This window comes from Cicer arietinum, chromosome 6 (assembly GCF_000331145.2).
Source record: "Cicer arietinum cultivar CDC Frontier isolate Library 1 chromosome 6, Cicar.CDCFrontier_v2.0, whole genome shotgun sequence".
Classification (NCBI taxonomy): Eukaryota; Viridiplantae; Streptophyta; class Magnoliopsida; order Fabales; family Fabaceae; genus Cicer; species Cicer arietinum.
Window position 1 is genome coordinate 42,393,800 of NC_021165.2, and position 22,739 is coordinate 42,416,538.

Here is a 22,739-nt window from a genome sequence, read left to right on the forward strand (position 1 = left end):
GCTACATATGTTTGAGGGGCATCAGCAATTGGATCTTCTTGCAATGTAGGACATGAATATGTAGGATGCTCTGGAGAAGTGCAAATACCACAGACCATTGTGTGGGTTTTACCTATTTCCAATTTTTTTAATAAAGATATAAGTTCATCAAGTCTCCTTTCTAAATTCTTGTGGGAAGAAGTTTGAATTTCATTCACACCCCTTGTCGACACTGCTGAAAGTCTTCTAGTTGTAAACTGCTGAGAATTAATGGACATGTTCTCAATCAAAGCATTTGTCGCTTCTGGGGTCTTATCGACAAGTGCTACCCCACTAGCATCATCTAAAAAGCTTCTATCCATAGGTAGCAAGCCTTCATAAAAATATTGGTTGAGCAACTGTTCAGAAATCTGGTGATGAGGACAACTAGACACTAATTTCTTGAATCTCTCCCAATTCGGGAATGTTCAAATCAGGCATGGCTTCTTTCAATAACTTCAAAAGAGCATTTAACGATACATTGTTCCACCCATGAAGACACTTTAACAAGTAAAGTCGAATTATAATTGATAAATAATAAAGTTTCCACATCCCATATACAACTCTTGCTTCGCCTCATTAATCAAATTATAAAACTTCTTAGAATGCTCATTGGGTCCCTTGTTTCCTCCCTCAACTTTTTTAATGTGCCTAAATGTGTCATGAAGTATGTCATTGATGTCATTACATGAGTCCTCTTGATCTTCCATATGATCATCTATTTTGTTAGACAATTATATTTTCTCTATGTGGTTTACCCAAACATCATAGCCTTGTACAAAACCAAATTCTATTAGATGATCACGAATCACTTTTCTTCTTCTCCAACAACGATTTCTGCACTTGGCACAAGGACATCAAATCGTGCGTCCTCGAGGTTCTCCTTTGATGAAGGAAAAATCTAAAAAATATTTTACACATTTCTGATACTTTGAGTTAAATCTATGAAGTGTAGTCCACTTTTTTCCATAACTCTAAATAAAAAAAATAATACCATATAGATTGAAGTTTAATTATTTCAATCTAAAATAAAAAACAAACAACAGATATTGAATCAATTGAATTCAATTCAATTAAATGTAGAATTGCTAACTCTTGCACTAACAAATTCAATATAAGCCACCCAATTTAGCTTAGCACCAGCAACAAAACACTATGGATAATTGGTGACCTTACAAGTTATCCTATAAGAGAGTTGTAGGAGAACACGACGACAAGAGGCGTCGTGCAAGACAAAGTCGAGAAGGGTTTTGGTTTCGGCGAGAGGCACGAAGACAGAGATGAAGACAAAGACAAAGGCAAGACGATGACGTTGTGCAAGACACAATAAGGGTTATGGTTTAGGCGAGAGGTGCAAATGCAATTGAGAAGGATTTTGGTTTAGGAAATAAGGGTTTTGGTGTGGGGAATTCATGTAATTTGGGGAAATTAAAGTTGGAAAATTAGGTTCATGCAAATAATTAAGGGTTTTGGTTTAGCCAACACTTTTTTCTATTTTATCTCACAATTATGTATTGTGGTTTAAACACGGTACATACAACATTTTTTAAACTGTGATTACATTTATAATATGTTGTTTTAAAATCTTCACAGAAAATGGTTTAAAACTGTTGTCTGAATTAACCACACTTTTTAACTCATATCTTAAAAACAAATATGCAACAGTTTTATTGACAACTAAAAAAGTATATTTTATATAGATATTACAAAGAAGATTTGAAAACTGTTGTCTATTGTCGTTTGTAGTCACGACTTTTTAACCGTTGTCAAGATAAGTGGAATAAAAAATAAAAAAAATGTTGTAGAGCCTTTTTACAAAATAGATGTTTATTTTATAATATCAATATATTTTCATATCAATTTCCTATCAATATGTCAATCGCACGCGTGACCCACGGTAAAGGTCTAGTAGCAATTTACAACAACGATGATAATGATGTCAATAATAATTAAAGTTTTTACCAAAATAATAAAAAACAACTAAATGAATTCTTAGAAGCAAGTGGGGAAGTTGGCCAAGTCTTGAAGTATAATCATCTCATCTATCTCATCGTGCATGCATTTTGGTGCCTCTTTTCTTTCTCCTTTCTTATTATTCTGCATGCACACGCCTTCTCTCTTTCTATCTCTGCTCCTCACTCTCTCTCTTTATTCTTCTTTTCTCTCCGGTCACCGTCGATTCAATTCTCTCTCCACTTCTTCTCCTCCGGTTAGTTTCCAACGATTCTTTCAATTAAGACTCGCTTCTCCGCGCCGCTACGCAAATGCAAAACTGAAACCACAGCAGTATGCGCGCGGCCGCCTTATCTAAATAACCTCCGGCTAACGGGACTTTCCTCTCGAAATTCCGGCGACGCAAGCTTCGTTGTTCGGTTTGATTTTTTTGTATGATGCTTGATTTCGATTTAAATTTTCGAACTCGGTGAGTTGATTAAATTGTTAGGGTTTTTTAATTGATTTTGTTATTGTTGTTGATGCAATGGTGTGAAGGTTGTGGAATTGAAGTTGAAAATGGAGTCAAAGTGCTGCATGAATATGACGTGTGCTACCTCTACGTCGATTCGGTGGCGCAAAGGTTGGCTTCTTCGATCCGGTGAATTTGCCGATCTATGTGATAAGTGCGGGTAATGATTCTTTAGATTTCAAATTGATATACGCGTGAGTTGAAAATTAATGCGCGTGACGGCGCTGAGTTGATATGAAATTGAATGGACCGAACAGTGAATTACGACGTTAGGAATAGTAATATTCGATTTATTCATTTCTTATTTATCAATTGTCTGTTCTTTGTTAAGTTGGCTTTTAAATTAAGTCAAAAAAAGAGTTTGGGGGTTTTATTTTAAATTTACTTTTAAATTTGTTAATTTTTTTTTCTTTCTAAAATTAAATAAATCTTAACCACTGTTTTGACCTTTGTCTACTTTTTTTCCCTAGTTATAGTAGCGATGTTTGCGCTTTATCTTATTGCATTTTTAAAAATAAAAATAAAAACGGTATATGTGGTTGCAGATCATAGTTAAAAATGTTATTCTTGGTACGTGTTTACTAGTATGTTTTCCGGTATTAATTATCCTTATATTCTGAATAAATGACCCAAAATAATTATTGGTGATAAATACTATGTGGCATAAGATTTCCCGAAAATGTGCAAAGAAATGAAAAGAAAACAAAAGAAAAATCAGATAATTATATTACTTGCTTTTTCTTTCTGAAATAGTTGTATGACCTGTTTGTGAAGATTAGAACAGGGCCTCCGTTGGCTGAAATTTTACTGTCTAAATCATGTAGAATGAGCACGGGATGTCATCATATGATACATTTTTTTTGCTACAACATCATATGATAATTTGATAATAGAATGTTGAAATTAGTACACATGCTTCCACACATGAGAGTGTTGACACAGTTTTCAAACAAAGTCAGAGTGAAATATTAAGACAAGTATCTGTATTTTCACTCACATTCATCCTCGTATAAGTTGATAAAATGTCTCCTTTAGATTATGTATTAACTGTACAGTAAGCCTACAAATATACTTAGTTGAAGTTGGAAATTACCAAGAAACAACATCGTGCTCAGATTCTTACTCTGGATTTTTCTCTACTCTAGTGCTGCTTATGAGCAATCAGCATTTTGTGATATGTTCCATGCGAATGATTCTGGTTGGAGAGAGTGCACTTCTTGTGGCAAGGTAGTGTGTATAAAGCACTTTTTCCTTACCCCACAAGTTTAGTGTTTCAACATGCTATGATATACTTAATGATCCTATTTGTTCTATTATCTGCAGCATCTCCATTGTGGATGCGTTGCTTCAAGGTCGCAGCTTGAAATACTTGATACTGGTGGTGTCAGCTGTATAACCTGTGCAAGTAATTCAGGACTTCACCCTGTAAGCTAACTTCACCATATTACATAGATAACTAACCATTTATGTTTACCACGATGGAAACAGATGAATATTTTTTTCGTTTGTTGATCTTGACAACTTCCTCAAACAGATTAGAATTTATGATGTTTTTTGACAAAAGGATTTATGATGCTTGTTAGCAGGTCTTAAATTTTAGGTTATTTTTGAATGAATCTTGTTTCATCATGTAATTCATATTGATTAGCATTTAGAGGGTAAATTGAGTGATCTACTATCTGATGAAAAATTTATGGTGATCTGATCTCTGCGATGAAGATTTGTTCATCCATATTTTGTTGCTTCTTGCCTGTATGGATATTTTGTATTGATGCTTTGTCTAACTGTATGTTCCCAAAATTGGTAATGATAAATTACCTGACAGATTGCTAGTACTGAAAAGGTTAATGAATCTGGGACATCAAAGATAATAAATGTCAGTGCGCAGCAGTCCATATCTCTGGCTAACCAATTAAATGTGAGGGATATGCAAGTAGGGAATTATGGAGAGAATGACGGGCTAAGATGCTGGCTCAAACCTCACAAAGTTGATACAGATGGGCCTTCTACAGTTATCAAACCAGAAGTTTTACCCTCTGTTGGAGAATTTGGAAGCACTTTGATATCGCAATTTCATCGAGAGTCAAATGGATCATCTAGGACTGCGAACGCAGAGAACTGTAAGGCAGACGATGTGCAAGATATATATGAATCACTGGCACCTACAAATTTGAGTATGACTGTTGCTGCTCCTTTGGTAAATTTGAATCCCTTTCATAACGTCCTTGTTGATGAAAGGGAACAAAGCAAAGCATCACCTTCACTTCTATTGGGGTCTAGATCTCGCCATCTTTTACCTAAACCCCCTAGGCCAACTCTTTCTTCAGGTTTAGAAGCAAATGCAGGCACAGTGTCCCAGATTCGTATAGCAAGGCCTCCTACTGAAGGACGGGGAAGTCCACGATATTGGCCTAGAATTACAGATCAAGAGTTGCAGCAAATATCAGGAGAGTATCCAGCATTGTAATTAGTTCTTTAAATTGTTAATTATAGGCAAAATACTTATTCAAGGTGATAACTTGTTATTGTTTTGCCAATTACTGTTTGCCTTAGAAAAAGATTTCCTTAACCATGATTTATGATATGTTCAAGTTCAAATTCCACAATCGTGCCACTCTTTGAAAAGATGCTTAGTGCAAGTGATGCTGGTCGAATCGGCCGATTGGTTCTACCAAAAGCATGTGCTGAAGTAATTTTTTTTTACCTTAACTGTTTCATTGATATCTACTGTTGTCATGTTGCATTTTCCATTATTATACTATAATTTATTTTGTTTGATGAGTCATGTGATTTATTAGAATTAAAAGAGGATGTCATTGTACAGGCATATTTCCCTCCTATCTCTCAACCGGAGGGCCTTCCTTTGCGAATACAAGATGTGAAAGGAAAAGAATGGATGTTTCAATTTAGATTTTGGCCAAATAATAATAGCAGGATGTATGTTTTAGAAGGTGTAACCCCTTGTATTCAATCAATGCAACTGCAAGCTGGCGATACTGGTATATATTATTGAGAACCACTGAATTTGCTAAATTACCGATTCTCAGAATATATGAATCACATGGGAACTTTCTTTTTTCTACTTGTCTTTCTGTACTGCAGTCTGCAAAATTAGCTTATATAAGGAGATTATTAGATTTTTTTCTTCGGTTATACATATTTTTGTTTCCAATCCGAATCTCTGTAAGTTCCTAATATGCTAAAAATCATTAATCATACCATGAAAATATGCTGCCTTTAGATGATGACTGCAAATACTTCAAATACTTCTTCTTCTTCTTCTTCTTCTTCTTCTTCTTCTTCTTCTTCTTCTTCTTCTTCTTCTTCTTCTTCTTCTTCTTCTTCTTCTTCTTCTTCTTCTTCTTCTTCTTCTTCTTCTTCTTCTTCTTCTTCTTCTTCTTCTTCTTCTTCTTCTTCTTCTTCTTCTTCTTCTTCTTCTTCTTCTTCTTCTTCTTCTTCTTCTTCTTCTTCTTCTTCTTCTTCTTCTTCTTCTTCTTCTTCTTCTTCTTCTTCTTCTTCTTCTTCTTCTTCTTCTTCTTCTTCTTCTTCTTCTTCTTCTTCTTCTTCTTCTTCTTCTTCTTCTTCTTCTTCTTCTTCTTCTTCTTCTTCTTCTTCTTCTTCTTCTTCTTCTTCTTCTTCTTCTTCTTCTTCTTCTTCTTCTTCTTCTTCTTCTTCTTCTTCTTCTTCTTCTTCTTCTTCTTCTTCTTCTTCTTCTTCTTCTTCTTCTTCTTCTTCTTCTTCTTCTTCTTCTTCTTCTTCTTCTTCTTCTTCTTCTTCTTCTTCTTCTTCTTCTTCTTCTTCTTCTTCTTCTTCTTCTTCTTCTTCTTCTTCTTCTTCTTCTTCTTCTTCTTCTTCTTCTTCTTCTTCTTCTTCTTCTTCTTCTTCTTCTTCTTCTTCTTCTTCTTCTTCTTCTTCTTCTTCTTCTTCTTCTTCTTCTTCTTCTTCTTCTTCTTCTTCTTCTTCTTCTTCTTCTTCTTCTTCTTCTTCTTCTTCTTCTTCTTCTTCTTCTTCTTCTTCTTCTTCTTCTTCTTCTTCTTCTTCTTCTTCTTCTTCTTCTTCTTCTTCTTCTTCTTCTTCTTCTTCTTCTTCTTCTTCTTCTTCTTCTTCTTCTTCTTCTTCTTCTTCTTCTTCTTCTTCTTCTTCTTCTTCTTCTTCTTCTTCTTCTTCTTCTTCTTCTTCTTCTTCTTCTTCTTCTTCTTCTTCTTCTTCTTCTTCTTCTTCTTCTTCTTCTTCTTCTTCTTCTTCTTCTTCTTCTTCTTCTTCTTCTTCTTCTTCTTCTTCTTCTTCTTCTTCTTCTTCTTCTTCTTCTTCTTCTTCTTCTTCTTCTTCTTCTTCTTCTTCTTCTTCTTCTTCTTCTTCTTCTTCTTCTTCTTCTTCTTCTTCTTCTTCTTCTTCTTCTTCTTCTTCTTCTTCTTCTTCTTCTTCTTCTTCTTCTTCTTCTTCTTCTTCTTCTTCTTCTTCTTCTTCTTCTTCTTCTTCTTCTTCTTCTTCTTCTTCTTCTTCTTCTTCTTCTTCTTCTTCTTCTTCTTCTTCTTCTTCTTCTTCTTCTTCTTCTTCTTCTTCTTCTTCTTCTTCTTCTTCTTCTTCTTCTTCTTCTTCTTCTTCTTCTTCTTCTTCTTCTTCTTCTTCTTCTTCTTCTTCTTCTTCTTCTTCTTCTTCTTCTTCTTCTTCTTCTTCTTCTTCTTCTTCTTCTTCTTCTTCTTCTTCTTCTTCTTCTTCTTCTTCTTCTTCTTCTTCTTCTTCTTCTTCTTCTTCTTCTTCTTCTTCTTCTTCTTCTTCTTCTTCTTCTTCTTCTTCTTCTTCTTCTTCTTCTTCTTCTTCTTCTTCTTCTTCTTCTTCTTCTTCTTCTTCTTCTTCTTCTTCTTCTTCTTCTTCTTCTTCTTCTTCTTCTTCTTCTTCTTCTTCTTCTTCTTCTTCTTCTTCTTCTTCTTCTTCTTCTTCTTCTTCTTCTTCTTCTTCTTCTTCTTCTTCTTCTTCTTCTTCTTCTTCTTCTTCTTCTTCTTCTTCTTCTTCTTCTTCTTCTTCTTCTTCTTCTTCTTCTTCTTCTTCTTCTTCTTCTTCTTCTTCTTCTTCTTCTTCTTCTTCTTCTTCTTCTTCTTCTTCTTCTTCTTCTTCTTCTTCTTCTTCTTCTTCTTCTTCTTCTTCTTCTTCTTCTTCTTCTTCTTCTTCTTCTTCTTCTTCTTCTTCTTCTTCTTCTTCTTCTTCTTCTTCTTCTTCTTCTTCTTCTTCTTCTTCTTCTTCTTCTTCTTCTTCTTCTTCTTCTTCTTCTTCTTCTTCTTCTTCTTCTTCTTCTTCTTCTTCTTCTTCTTCTTCTTCTTCTTCTTCTTCTTCTTCTTCTTCTTCTTCTTCTTCTTCTTCTTCTTCTTCTTCTTCTTCTTCTTCTTCTTCTTCTTCTTCTTCTTCTTCTTCTTCTTCTTCTTCTTCTTCTTCTTCTTCTTCTTCTTCTTCTTCTTCTTCTTCTTCTTCTTCTTCTTCTTCTTCTTCTTCTTCTTCTTCTTCTTCTTCTTCTTCTTCTTCTTCTTCTTCTTCTTCTTCTTCTTCTTCTTCTTCTTCTTCTTCTTCTTCTTCTTCTTCTTCTTCTTCTTCTTCTTCTTCTTCTTCTTCTTCTTCTTCTTCTTCTTCTTCTTCTTCTTCTTCTTCTTCTTCTTCTTCTTCTTCTTCTTCTTCTTCTTCTTCTTCTTCTTCTTCTTCTTCTTCTCTAAATTACCTAGTGTTTTTGAGGATGGGATATGTTCAAATTATGAAAAACAGTATTTCTGTACTGTTTCTAAGTTTTATTTGTTGCGTGCGAGATTTTTTTAATAAATAAATTGTTTCATCTTCAAGTTTTACTAAATAAAATTGAAACTTTAAATTACCTAGTGTTTTTGAGGATGGGATATGTTCAAATTATGAAAAACAGTATTTCTGTACTGTTTCTAAGTTTTATTTGTTGCGTGCGAGATTTTTTTAATAAATAAATTGTTTCATCTTCAAGTTTTACTAAATAAAATTGAAACTTTTCTAAAAAATGATGCAGTGACATTTAGCCGTATGGACCCTGAGGGGAAACTTATAATGGGGTTCAGGAAGGCAACAGATTCTGCTTCAGTACAGGTAATAATCACTTTTAGCTCATACAGCATACTCAAACTTATTGAATTGATATTAAATTACCTATTAAGCAGGAAACTTTTCCGTCTAAAATGCACAATGGTTCTCATTCAAGTGAAACTTCCTATTCTGGTGTTTATGTGAATGTACCTATATTAAGTGGTTACTCTGGCCTTCTTCAGTCACAAAAGGGATGTTCAGAAAACCACCTAAATGCGCTGTCTAATAGATGGAACTCAGCTGGTGGTGACATGGATTGGCATAATGTAGAAATGCCTCAAAGCAGGAAAAGAGATGGATTGTGTTTGCCACCCATTCTGGTTCCCGAGAAGAAAAAAACTCGAAATATTGGGTCAAAAAGTAAGAGGTTGCTTATTGATAGCCAGGATGCACTGGAGCTGAAACTTACTTGGGAAGAGGCTCAGGATTTACTTTGTCCACCTCTAGCAGTTAAGCCAAGTGTTGTCATGATTGAGGATCACCTATTTGAAGAATATGAAGTGAGTATACTATTTATAACCAGTAATTATTTATGAAATTATCTCGTTCGTGTTGTCATACATATATACATTTGACACAGAAAGAGAATCTTTCACTAGCTCTAATCATTTAATTATTGCATTAATTTGCCATCCAAACTTTTACAGTTCAGGTGAATCTAAATCTCAGAAGAATATATAACTTGTTAGGAACTTTTCTGAAATAACTTCTAAGAAGAGTTGATGGGTAGGGGATGACTATGTAATTTTGTAACTAGAAAGAATGGAGGCATAAGTTTCAAAACCCTCTCTTGAAGAATCAAGAGAAATCAGATTTGATTCTCTATGATTTTATATTATTCTCTTTTTTTTTTAATTTTTTTTTATGATTTCGTCATTACTATAACTATTGTAATATATTTCCTATATTAACAGTCTAAAGCTATAGTAATAAAATATGAAAATATTATTCCATTAGTTTCTTCATCTTCCAATTAGGTTGCCCCTATAATGTACTCATTTTTTTAATGTGGACTTTACTTGCATCAATCTGTCAGTACAGTAACTAATATTGGAGTTACAAATTTTATTATCTCTGCTCAACTAATATTTCACACATCGCAGTGATTAAATTTGTGTGGATAACATATAAAGCTAAAGTACTTCCATTTATTTTTAGGTCTTAATACGTTAACTTTTGAAGTAAAGTCTCGACTAATGTGGTTACATTTTATTATACAGCATGTATAAGATCTTCCTTATATGTTAACTTCAACTCATGCAGGAACCTCCTGTCTTTGGAAAGAAGAGTATATTTGTGGTACGATCAACTGGGTAAGATGAATGTATGCATTATTTTTTTTATTGCTTGCATCTTTTATATTTTATATTGAACTTAATGATATTTCTTTTAGAAAGTTCTACAAATACAGAAGCTTATATATTTCAACAAAGCCTGAAAATTTGGAGTATGACTGTACCTCAGGATAAATGAGCAATGGACACAGTGTGATAGTTGCTTAAAATGGCGGAAGTTACCAGTTGATGTACTTATTCCCCCTAATTGGACATGTATGGAGAATTTATGGGATCAAAGCAGGTGAGTAGAAGACTCTATCGTGATGTTGTTATTTGCCAAAAACTTGTTTTTAGTAAAACCTTTGTGCTTCTGCATTGCTGTCAGCAGGTGTTCATGTGCTGCTCCCAATGAATTGAACCCAAGGGAACTGGATAATCTTTTGAGAATGAACAAGGGTATTTCTCTATTTCATGCTTTAATTTATTAAAAACACGCTTTGCTTTTATAGTTACTGTTGATCATAAATCCTGGTAGAAAATGGTTTTATCTTCAATTAGTTGACCTTGCATTTGAAGCTATGCTTCCTTTCAGAGAGAATTTTCCTATTAGTATTTGTTACAAATGGTTTTGAAATATGTCTTTATTAGGTTCTTATATTGTACCTACCTCGTCCTTACAATATCAGCTTGTTAGACGAGGAGTAGCTCTCTTTATAAACTTACTTGAGACCTTCTTATCTTTAATTTATTTGGGACTTGGGTTTTTTCCAATACATCCCTCAAGCCCAGTACTATTGGTCGTGGTGCGTGGATGTAAATGGTGGGTAGCCCGGACCGATAGACTCTTATACCATATTAAGTTTTTATATTAGACCTAACTCATTCTTACAAAACCGGCTTATAAGACGAGAGTGACTCACTTTATAAACTCATTTGATTCCTAATGGGCTTCCGTTTTAAATTTGGATGAGAGTGACTGCAAGTCACATTCTGTTGATGAGCTTTTATTGCTATTTCCTTGTTCTTGGTTTTGTTTTTCTTTCTTCCTTTTTTGTGTCTCTTAAAAAGGAAACACATGCACAACTGAAAACACAAAAGCCTCTTCAGTATCTTATTCTTGTTTACATATTTAGTTCATATGTTTGAATTAGGAGAATCGAAAATCTGTACAATGTACAATTAGTACAGATATTTAAATAAATGCACAGGATGGTTATAAATGTTAAGTATTGATTTTTATGCATGATCTATTTCCATCTTTCGATTGTTGATAAATTTATCAAAACTGATTAGCATACAAGGTATATACATAGTGAGTTTTAAAATGCCATCCTAGCACGTTTTCTATCATTCTTATCTTTAACTGATCTTGAGCCTCCGCTTGAAAGAACCAATATGACCAGAATGTGACTTGCATAATGCTTTCTACTAGGGTGTTGCTACCATGGAGCTGTTGCTTTTGTTAGCAAGTTATGTCTTAATACTTCGTGCTAACCCTTATTAGTTTTCAAATTATCTGTTTTGAATGAACTTAACAAATCCATAATCCCAAACTATGCTGCATGAGTAAAGACAGTGATTTTGTGATTGTTATACATGCATGTAGACACGTTTTTCATGCAAACCAATTCATTTATTCTAAAACATTTAAATCCATCATTTCGGAATAGAGTTCAAGAAACAAAGACTAGCAGCAGCTAGCCAGAGGTCAGCACTGGAACGTGAATCTTCTGGTCTTGATGCTTTGTCAAATGCTGCAATAGTTGGAGATGATGCAAGTGACTCTGGCAGGACCCCAGTTGTGACCACCACAAGACATCCTCGTCATAGACCCGGGTGCTCCTGCATCGTTTGTATCCAGCCACCAAGTGGAAAGGGCAAACACAAACCTACATGCACCTGTAACGTGTGCATGACAGTTAAACGTCGGTTTAAAACCCTGATGATGCGAAAGAAGAAACGTCAATCTGAGAGGGAAGCTGAGATTGCTCAGAAAAATATGCTATCATGGAGGACCAAAGATGAATCAGAAGGAGACAGCACCTCTCGACATTTAACTCCAGTTGGTGGTTCGGAGAATCAAGCAACAGTGCTAAATGAGTTGGATTCAAGGAGTCAAGACCATGTGTCTGAAGCAGCTAAGGGACAATTAGACCTGAATTGCCAACCAGACCGAGAAGTCATGCAATCTGGGCAAAACACTCTGAGCATGATGACTCTTCTTGAAGAAGCAATTCTCCCCCTGGAGACATACTTGAAGCAAAATGGTCTTTCTAGCTTGATATCAGAGCAGCAAACAAATTCAGATACAAATGTGCAGGCACAGACAACCAATGAGAGTGAGGGTAGACAAAATGAAGACTGCCATACTGCTTCTGCAGTTCATGAACAGGAAGGCAGTCCTAAAGAGAACAGTGGGCAAGAAAGAGACCAAAACAATTCTCTTTCATGAAGCCGTGCCGCCTTCATTTTATTTTTTCGCTTTTCTTTACTCTGAAATCATCATACAAGAATTCTTGCGTAAGTTATAATGCTACATGAGGTTTGATTGGGATGTCTATATTGTTTTTTATTGTCTTTTTCTGTCCTAACTGTGAATTTTCCCCCTATACATATATCTTTATTATTATATATAAAAAAGTTGTTGAGTTTGTATATGTTAATTTTTTCTTTTATTTACTTCACACATATTAAGAGGCCTTTTATTTCTGTTTTTCCTCGTAATACTAAGACACTTTTTGTCTCGATGTTTTCTTGTGGCAATGTCTTTTTTCATTTGTCTCTTCACCATCTTTTATTTTCAATATTTTCATTTTTACTTCTTTTTCACATACTATATCTAACACATCTACACATGGAAATTTGTCTTTTTTACCTACTTGATATTTACATTACAAATTTTGCATTTAAAAATTGTTTAATCTTCTCCCTTTATCTTACAATGAGTGTTGTTTTTGTTCAATAATTTTATTAAATTATCCTTATTAACAATTGATGTATTTTTCACTCCATAAATGCAAAGTCGAATATAATGATTTGAAAATAGCTTACATAATATTAATAATACAATACAATTGAAAATAAAATTAATTTTACATTGAAAATGACATTTCTTTTAAGACAATTTATTTTCTTAAAGTGACATTTATTATTAGAGGGAGTGTTCATTTTCTTTTAGTTGACAACTATGTTAGTGAATTAACTTAAACTTTTATAAAATCTAAAATATATTTGTCAATTGAACCTAGTATGAGCAGTTTTTGCAATATCTACAAATAAATATCTGCTTAGGCAGAACAACAACATTGTTTATCCTCTATAAGGGATTTTTAAGGTAGATCATGTCAATCCTAGACACTATTTCTATTGCCAATTTAACACAAAAAGTATACAAGTGAATCACCAATTTGATTCATGAAATTATAGAAAATCAAAGAATTTGTTAATTCACTTGTATACTTTTTGTGTTAAATTGGCAATAGAAATAGTGTGTCTGACGCTAACAAATTTATAGGCTAAGTTGTTGATTCACTCGGAAATGGACATGATAGAAAGTCACTGTCCTACAACACTAGGCTTTCTCGGATAATGAGTATGACGACTTTATACTTTCCTGCCTAGTGAGCTCTTCTGTAGAAACAGTGGATGAACAAGCAAGGGGAGAAGGAAGCGTTGTGGTCCCAACAGACCGTCTTGCAGGATGTGAAATAGATGCTCTGCCTACTGATGGTAGTGATGGAGCAGAGAAACTCAATCTTGGTGCATGACATATGATGCCATCAACACTTGGTGTTCTTGGCACATGTCTTCCATACATGGCTGCTGATGGCTCTTGCAATGGAAACCAACTAGGATACTGCATATCTAGTATGATTTTGAGATTTTCAACAATGGCTCTCATGGTTGGTCTTTCTGATGGATCCCTTTGGAGGCATCTTTGTACAATGCCAGCTACTGTTCTCGCTGCTTTGGGCGAAAATCGACCTTTGAGTTGAGAATCCATGATCGCTGACAATTGGAAATTGTCCGCTACGAAAGGCCGACACCACTTGACTAAGCTCCTCTCTTTCTCAGGGAGATGGTTGTCCAAATTCTTTCTACCGGTAAGCAGCTCTAGAAGAACAATTCCAAAACTCCATACAATGCTCTTTGGAGTTAGCATTCCTTTTTCCAATGTCTCCACTGAAAGGTTTGCTGCCGCCTGTATACACAGAAAGTATGAATGAGAACAAACCTAAAAGGGAAGGCTTAGTGTACGAGCCTCTCACCAGGCGAGATATGGGGAATGGAATGTAGATGTACACAACCTCACCCCCACAAGCGGAGAGGCTGTTTCCAAAATTTTAACCTGTGACCTCAATGTACTACCTCTATTCTTTTTTTATAATCACTATTTGTTTTTTCTCTTCATATATACGAAGAAAAGTAGGTGATAGTATATTAAATGTATCATTTTGTGTGTAAATGTTCCTAAACTACCTTTTTCTGTATGAATGCATTCAACTTTGAATTTTCATTTTCCAAAATAAATTAGTAGTATTAATAAAAGATATATTTGAAAACAATAAATAAATGCATCTTCTAATTTGAAATGAGGTTTATATTTAGAGACAAATTTTATTTTTCTTTCTGTAAAGTGTTTGTAATTAGGAATAGAGGTAGTACCATGTGACTGTTTTATACCAAGTCACAACAATGCAGTTAGCATGAGTCAAAGAACTTACCGATGAACTGCTTGAAATGTCTTCGTCGGCAATATGTCCAACAAAACCATATCCTGTAAGCTTTGCATTGAAATCTTTGTCAATCTGTATATGTACTGCTGAAAAATCATTATACATTGCCTACAAGAGATATAAAGGTATATTAGTAGAGATAGAACCGAACTAAATTTAAAATTTAAAATCTAATAAACTATAAGAACATAAAAAAGGATATCTACTAATGATATAATTGTTCAATCCATCTTAAGAAATACACAATAAATCATCTCCCAATGGAAATCACATAATGAGATCTAAGCACTGCATGCAAATAGAATGTTTATTACCTGAAAAGGACCTTCTTCATGCAAGAAAGTAAGACCTTGTGCAGCACATATGGCAATTTTCATTCTTGAGTTCCAATCAATTGAAGGTCCATCAGATCTCCGGAACAAAAGGCGATCCAAGCTCCCATTGCTTAGCCTCTCATAAACCAAAATTCTTTGTTGATAACCATCGCGGGCATGAAATCCGAGCAATTTACATAGGTTTGGATGTTGCAAAGATGCAAGAGTATTAACTTCATTCATGAATTCCCTCAACCCCTAGAAGAAGGCATACCATACATATAGACCATGTTAGAAAGCTCTTAACTACCTTATTCTTTTTGGGTGAAAATATATAAACCTTTCGACACAAGGCTAATCATAACCATATCAATGTTGTCAAATAGCAATTATAACAGCACTATAGCATAGAAGAATTTTAACAAATCACTATTATTATGTGACACACTATTTAGTACAAAATGTTGCCAAATAGCTGCCATTGTGGCACTATAACACTTAAGCATAGCGAAATTTGAACAAATTGCTATTTTTCGCAATCCACAATTGATAGTGTGTTCATACTTATGTTTTAACATGTAATGATGTAATTCATAACAATGCAATTCACAACAATTTTGAGTTCCTGATTTCAAGATATCTCATCATTTACAGAAGATCAAGATATGAAGGTAATAGAGCTAGAAGAAAGGTACCCGAGTCGACGGTTGAAGGCACGTGACCGTGGCTTTAAGCTTCTTACTTGAAGAATCAATACCAAAGGAAGCTTTATATATAGTAGAAGAAAGACATTCTGAGATGCATCGATCTGAAGAGAAATTGAGGCAAGCAGCAGCGATTTCCTCATAAGGAAAGTAACGAATGGAATCAATAGTTTTTCCCGATTTAATGCTGCCACTAGCCTTTAATGAACTTCTTCCTATAGGAGATGGAAGCGGTAAAGGTTGCGAACTAGATGAACGTTGTTTCTTCATCAATCTATCTCGGGTCTTAGACCATACTTGTTCTTCATAGTGAAATAAATCAAAAGCATCTCCTTGAGGAAATGGGAGGGGTAAAGGTTGTGGACTAGGTGAATGCAGCTCCTTTGATAATCTCGCTTGGCTTTTCGACCTTTCTTTTTCCTCAAGCTCAATTGAGGCTAGAGTTTCTTGTGCTGCTGCATCATCAAGAGCCGTTCGAGTGGATAATGCCCGTGTTCTAGTGGAGTGGATAACACCCATGTTATGTTGAATGGATTTCATGCTAGTGTGCATTGAGTAATTTTGAGTTTCAAGTTGAGGCAGTGCAGTAGATGCATGCTCACTATGGCTGATATGTTGTGTGTTGCATTTTTCACCCTTTTTCTTCATGTATTTCAAGGCATTGAAACACCCCATCTTCTATAAAAGAATTTTGTTGTATAGAATTGTTTAATTGTTGCATAAATAATAAAATATTTCTTAATCAAACTCAGTGGACTTAAGCATACAAAACATTGACACAAGAAAGGCTGTTATTAGGGGTTTTACATAGAAAAGTTATGTAAAAATTTCAGCAAATGGATCAAAGGAGAGAGATATGTGGCAAAAGAAAAAGATTCACCTTCCCCAAATTTGAATCTATTTTAATTTGGATGCTCTAGACACTGTCATGTTTGCAAGGGAAAATGATAAACCATTTTCATCCCCCTTAAATTTTCTGACGAAATTATGCATATGTGTGATAATATCATGTAATTGTTTTTAATCCTTTCCCTCTCGTGAGCATAAGTTAATTAAAACAATATAATGAGTAAAGTTAGATCAATCTTTCCTTTTCCCTTTCATTTCTAGTTTTCTTTTCACTCCTCACCTCTTCTCATTTCTCGCACACAACAGCTAACCTTAATAATTCATGATCAACTATTCACCTATGCTAATGTTATCTTTATTTTATAGTGATAAAGGTGATTTTGGAATTTCGTAAAAAAAAAACTAAAACATAAAGTTGAAGAAATAAACGGTTCTAGAATTAATTTCCTCCGCTAACAATTTTAACAACTAATTACTAACATTTGTCATTCAAAGAAGAAATTATTCATCTAGGATTCGCAAATTAAATACAAAACACGAAAACAAAAATAATTGACCAAGTGTCCTTTAAAGAAGAAATTATTCATCTAGGATTCGCAAATTAAATACAAAACACGAAAACAGAAATAATTGACCAAGTGTCCTTTAACCGCATTTTTCCCATAGTTGTGTCCATCATATTCTCTAGAACAAACAACAAATAATTTTTACTTTTTCTATTTCATTGGTCAATTCTTACAAGAAATATAACAAACCCAACCCAAGACACACATGGTTTTTCAATTCAATTGAATGAAATCCAGAGATCATTACAAAACCCTCCTCATTTCATTCAGTTTCACAAAACTTAAGTTACTTTGCCTTTAACCCCACCACAAATTATCAAAACAAACGAAAACATAAAAACAGAAATTTTAAGATAAAAAGAAACAGTAAATTGCCTATGAGTCAAACTACAACCAAACAAAACTTTGAAAATATTAAAAAAACACAATAAAACATACTCACCAATAAATTTTGCAACACAAGAGAGGCTCACATCAAATTATTTGAATACAAAAAAAAAAAGTTAACACATCTATTAGATAGCATATAACAGCTCATGCAACTTAAGAATGAAACTATTCCTTAAGGTATTTATAAAGTCAAAGAAAATAATTGACAAGGTTGGATGTGGGGGAAGAATAGATTTTGGGAGAGTAAGAGGAAAAAGTACATTTTTGGAAACATTGAAACTGTAGAGTAAGACTGAAATATGGCTTCAAATGGTAAAGGAAAAATTAACATGCTGAGTTATCAAAATCTCATACTTTTTATTATTATTATTATTATTATCATTATCATTATTATTATTATTATTATTATTATTATTATTATTATTATTATTATTATTATTATTATTATTATTATTATTATTATTATTATTATTATTATCCAAAACACACACAAATGGAAATTCTTCTAACTTTACTTTTATCATTTTCAACTTTTCCAAATTTGTCCTCTAAACATGTATATGGTAGATTCCATTTTTCGGTGTGTGACCAAAAAATCTCTTTGAATGAATATGCCTTTGCATCTCACAGTCATTTGGTACATTCCACAAATGTGAGATCTCATTCTATCTAGGTTTGAATCTTGACTAATTCCTTTCTGGGTTGTAAGGAGATTTTGATCCATGTTTGAATGTGAAGAAAAAAATAGATATAAATGTTTGAATCTGTTTTAGGTACTCTTGTATACTAGCAAGTACATAGTATTAGTAGAAATAAGTAAAATAACATACATAAAATAATATTTGTTTAGGAATCGAGCACTACTTTTATGAAAAGAATACATTAATTGATCAAATAAATTCGCAGTCGCACATACTTTAACATACTAGGTTTTAATAAGAGGTGTAATGTCGGTGATATCATTAAAAAAAAGTGATATATTAGTATTATGGTATATTATTGTAATATTTGTCAACAAATAATTTTTTATATATTATTTAATTCATACATGATTATTTTACAAAAATGTATTTTCTTAAAAAAATAATACTCATGAATATATAAACAGTAAAATTAGCTAAAATTATGACTAGTGTCTAACAGATATCTATGCATCTATGCGGATATGAGGTAGATACACAACACTTTATTCAATTAAAGGAGTAACGAATGATAATTACTCACGACAATGGATATATCCATTTACATATGCTATCTAGTCAAATTAACTCTACCTTTTTGGTTTAGGAAACCAAAATAACTCCATATTAATTCGAACATGAGAATATTAAAATATATTATAAACCATAATAACTCCTTATAGATAAATTTAATCTCATATTGGGTTTAAAATAGACTTTTAGAGTTAGAAATGAAAACACTAATGAAAATGTAGTAAAAGTATAAATATAAATATTGGTTATTGTAATATAAAAATAAAATAATAAATCATGTTGGACTAATTTATTAATTTTTTTTAAGGTTATTATATTAGAAAAACACAAATATTTGACTATGCTTGGTGTTGGAGAAGTATGGGAGTAAATAAAAGAAATTGAAAAAGATAATATTTTCTTAAAATGAATAATTAATTCAAAAGAAAAAACATTCAAATAAGTAATATAAGAAATAAAATACATATAGATATATCTCATCATTCAAAATAATAATAATAAAACTGATTTTATTATACAGATTAGCTACTTCAATTTAAATAAGTTTTTTTTTTTGTACATTTACATAAAATATTTATAATAATAATAATAATAATAATAATAATAATAATAATAATAATAATAATAATAATAATAAAAAATCCAAATTTGTTACAAAAATTAATTTCTAAATAAAAAAAAGGGGGAATACCTAAATTTATATTTGTTTTTTTGGTTCAATACCTAAATTTATAGTTTTTCTTTTGGGAAATTTTGAGAGGAATGTTGTTCTTTTGGGACTTAGCCCCTCTTATTAAAAAAAAAAGAAATGAGTACAAGGTCTTGATATAAAATGAACAAAAATTAATATTAAAACGACAATTAAACTGATAAAAGGTTAATGTGAAAAGGTTTAGTACTTGTCTTATAGGCAGTATATTATGCCATAAATAGCATTTTTCTAACAAAAAAAGGAAAAGCTTTTTTTTCCTTTTTTTTTTTGTAAGTATTAAAAGCTTAAAGAGATTATTAGAGATTTGCCACTTGTTTAAAAATCATGAAATTAAATTACTTCAATTTTTTTAAAGATAAATACTTCAGATTAATAAAGTATTTTTTATTTAAATTTAAAATCGGCCATCAATTTACGGTAAAAAGGAGAAAGAATATCATTATCTTTCTACTCTATTTAGTAAAAGTAAGTTATAAACTAGCTAATAACTGAAAAACTAGCTGATAACTGAAAAGTTAGTTGATAGATGATAATTTATAACTTATAGTTGAAAAGTTAATTGATTAGAATGATGGTGTTCAATAAATTTACCTTTTATAATGGTAAAATTATATAAAAGTACACGATTATTTCTTTTTTTAATAAAAAAATACACAATTATCAAATTTTAAATATATTTATTAAATATATAAAAAAAATTAAAAATTAAAATGGCTATACATGCATTTGTCAATTTTGTGTTATTTGATAGATTCTTGCAATACATGAAAGTCAAAAAAATTTGTTGTGAATTTTTTGAAAAGGAATGAAAGAGTAAATGTGTTATGTAAAAGTAATAGTACTACACTGTAAAAAATAGTTGAAGTAATAACACTTAGAAATAGATACTAGAGAGAGTGGGTTAGTAGTAAGTTAGTGGGGCGCTTATGTTTTACATATAAATAGAAAATAATAAAAATAAACTAATAGGGTTATAAATGAAAGAAAATGTAAAATGTTATAAACTTAAATGCTACTTGACATAGCGTCTCATAATAAATTATAAGTTGGTGAAAAAAGTTTGTTTACCAAATATATCTCTTTTAATTCAACAAACTTATAAACTAATTTAATAAACTATAAACTAAATTATTGACGTTACCAAACAGTGTGTTTGTTAGCTAATTCAATAAGCTATAAGTCAACTTATTAGTGTTACTAAACAAACAAGTAATACCCAAATCATGCCTTAATTCATAGAAATTTTATAACTACTATTTTTTATTTAATTTTTTACACAACTACTTTTTAATGCAATTTACTTCATGATAAAAGACAGTAAACACAAAACTACTCTTTTCTCATATTTATTTATTTATTTTTGACAAGAAAAAAGTAACCTATTAAAATTATGTATGACAATAAATCAAAAGTCAAGACTACAAAAAAAAATAATTTGGAGTCTCTTCAATTCATACATGACCAAGATATATGAAGAGTAAATTTAGCTAGTGAGCAAACTAATTAACATGAAAATTAGAACATAATTGCATACAATTTCAATGGTAGAAGCCACATAAGACGCGTAGTAACGATGTTAAGTCAAAGTCAAAATAATATTTAAATAATATTTAAGGAGTCTCATTCAGCTACAAGATCTAAAATTAGGAATTCATTTGCAAACTTAAGAGCTTTTAACATAGCTAGATCTTTTTGTAATACATGATCAACAACTACAACTCTATCTCCATCTCTCACACCCGCTCCTAATTCCCAAATATCACCAAAAGGCTATGTTTTCATAATATGGTGCATTACTGAATAGGATGACTGGATTATTTGCCTTTTCAGCACATCTGACAGTGCCAACATTCACATTCTTAAAATATTTTTTTTCTTGCCAACTAAATCTCATAACAGACGATGATAACATGATGTACTATCTCATCTGACTCTGATTGTCTAATACTCTCAACCGTTACGTAAAGGATATTATATTTTCAGCAACATTCTGAAAAAGTGATTCTAAAATATGCAGCAAACCAAACTTGTTTGGACCACTCACATTCCATAAACAAGTGATAAATGTTTTCGGTGCTTTGGCTACAAAAAACACACATAGGTGAACACCTTACACTCGTATTTAAAAAAGCATGTCTAACAAAGAGTCTTTCATGTATAATTCACCATACAAGATATGGTTGTCTAGGTATGACTTTTAACTTCACAATTTAGACCAAATCGACTTATCATTCTCAAACTCTAACTGATGAGAGCAACACAATTCACTTCAATTCTTAAGAAACCTGTAAGTAGATTTAACACTAAATATACCATTTTTCAGTTCCCCAAATAAACGAATCATGCTACATAGTGTTAGGCAAAGGGATTTGAAGAATTTAATGTGGCTCAAAAAAACGCATTTTACATCGCTTTTTTTAAGCCATTTACAACGCTTTTTAAAAAAAATAAGCGTTGTAGTATCTAGATTTGTAAAAAGATACAACAGCGCTTTTTAAAATAAAAAAGCGCTATAAAATATGTTGATATATTGCGCGCTTGTTATACTCGTTTTACAACGCTTTTTAGAAAAAATGTTGTAAATGGTGCATTCAATATAGCATTATTATGCACCTATTACAGCGCTTTTTTGGGAAAGCACTGTAAAAGGTGCATTCAATATAGCATTATTATGCACCTATTACAACGCTTTTTTGAGAAAGCGCTGTAAGTGGTGCAAATAATAGATGCATTATTATGCACCTATTACAACGCTTTTTGGAAAAATCATTGTAAATAGTGCATTCAATATAACATTATTATGCACCTATTACAGCGTTTTTTTTGAGAAAGCATGGTAAAAGGTGCATTCAATATAGCATTATTATGCACCTATTACAGCGCTTTTTTGAGAAAGCGATGTAATAAGTGCATAATATTATGCACTTATTACATCGCTTTTTTGAGAAAGCACTGTAAAAGGTGCATTCAATATAACATTATTATGCACCTATTACAACGCTTTTTTGAGAAAGCGCTGTAAAAGGTGCATTCAATATAGCATTATTATGCACCTATTACAGCGTTTTTTTTGAAAAAACGCTGTAAAAGGTGCATTCTTATTTTAGTTTTATTAAAAAACGTTGTAAATAGAATTTTTTAAAAACGCTTTTTGGTTTTTTATGACATTTTTTTAGAAAGCGTTGTCTTTTAATTTTTTTTCCAAAATCATTTTCATCCAGAATCAGTTTACAATCAGTTCACACAATCATTTCACAATCAGTACACAACAAAACAGAACTATATAACTTTATAATTTAACTTTATAACTTTACATATTTACACAATCAGTTAATAACATATTCATATACACAACTTTACAAATGTGCCCTATTCATATACATATAACTATCAGAACTACAC

General features: G+C 32.1%; 2 protein-coding genes across 6 annotated transcripts; one reads left to right on the forward strand and one right to left on the reverse strand.

The window, feature by feature from the left end:
• The first annotated feature begins 2,006 nt into the window (after positions 1-2,006).
• LOC101505101 (B3 domain-containing transcription repressor VAL2) lies at positions 2,007-12,509 on the forward strand. 5 transcript variants are annotated; one of them, XM_027330645.2, is made up of 13 exons: positions 2,007-2,403; positions 2,509-2,642; positions 3,628-3,709; positions 3,806-3,907; positions 4,308-4,933; positions 5,075-5,171; positions 5,307-5,481; positions 8,502-8,578; positions 8,650-9,075; positions 9,839-9,888; positions 10,040-10,153; positions 10,238-10,308; positions 11,523-12,509. In XM_027330645.2, the coding sequence occupies exons 2-13, from the start codon at positions 2,530-2,532 to the stop codon at positions 12,302-12,304; spliced, it is 2,715 nt and encodes a 904-aa protein (XP_027186446.1). In that variant the 5' UTR covers positions 2,007-2,403; positions 2,509-2,529; the 3' UTR covers positions 12,305-12,509. The 5 variants fall into 5 exon arrangements, with proteins under 5 accessions (XP_027186446.1, XP_027186449.1, XP_027186447.1 ...); XM_027330648.2 differs by having other exon boundaries at positions 8,758-9,075; XM_027330646.2 differs by having other exon boundaries at positions 2,007-2,390.
• An 803-nt stretch (positions 12,510-13,312) lies between these two features.
• LOC101504784 (probable serine/threonine-protein kinase PBL1) lies at positions 13,313-17,655 on the reverse strand. Its single transcript, XM_073370243.1, has 4 exons — positions 15,598-17,655; positions 14,903-15,160; positions 14,577-14,696; positions 13,313-14,053 (listed from the first exon to the last, which is right to left on the reverse strand). Exons 1-4 carry the CDS (start codon positions 16,279-16,281, stop codon positions 13,424-13,426), a joined length of 1,692 nt encoding a protein of 563 aa, XP_073226344.1. The 5' UTR covers positions 16,282-17,655; the 3' UTR covers positions 13,313-13,423.
• Positions 17,656-22,739: the final 5,084 nt, after the last annotated feature.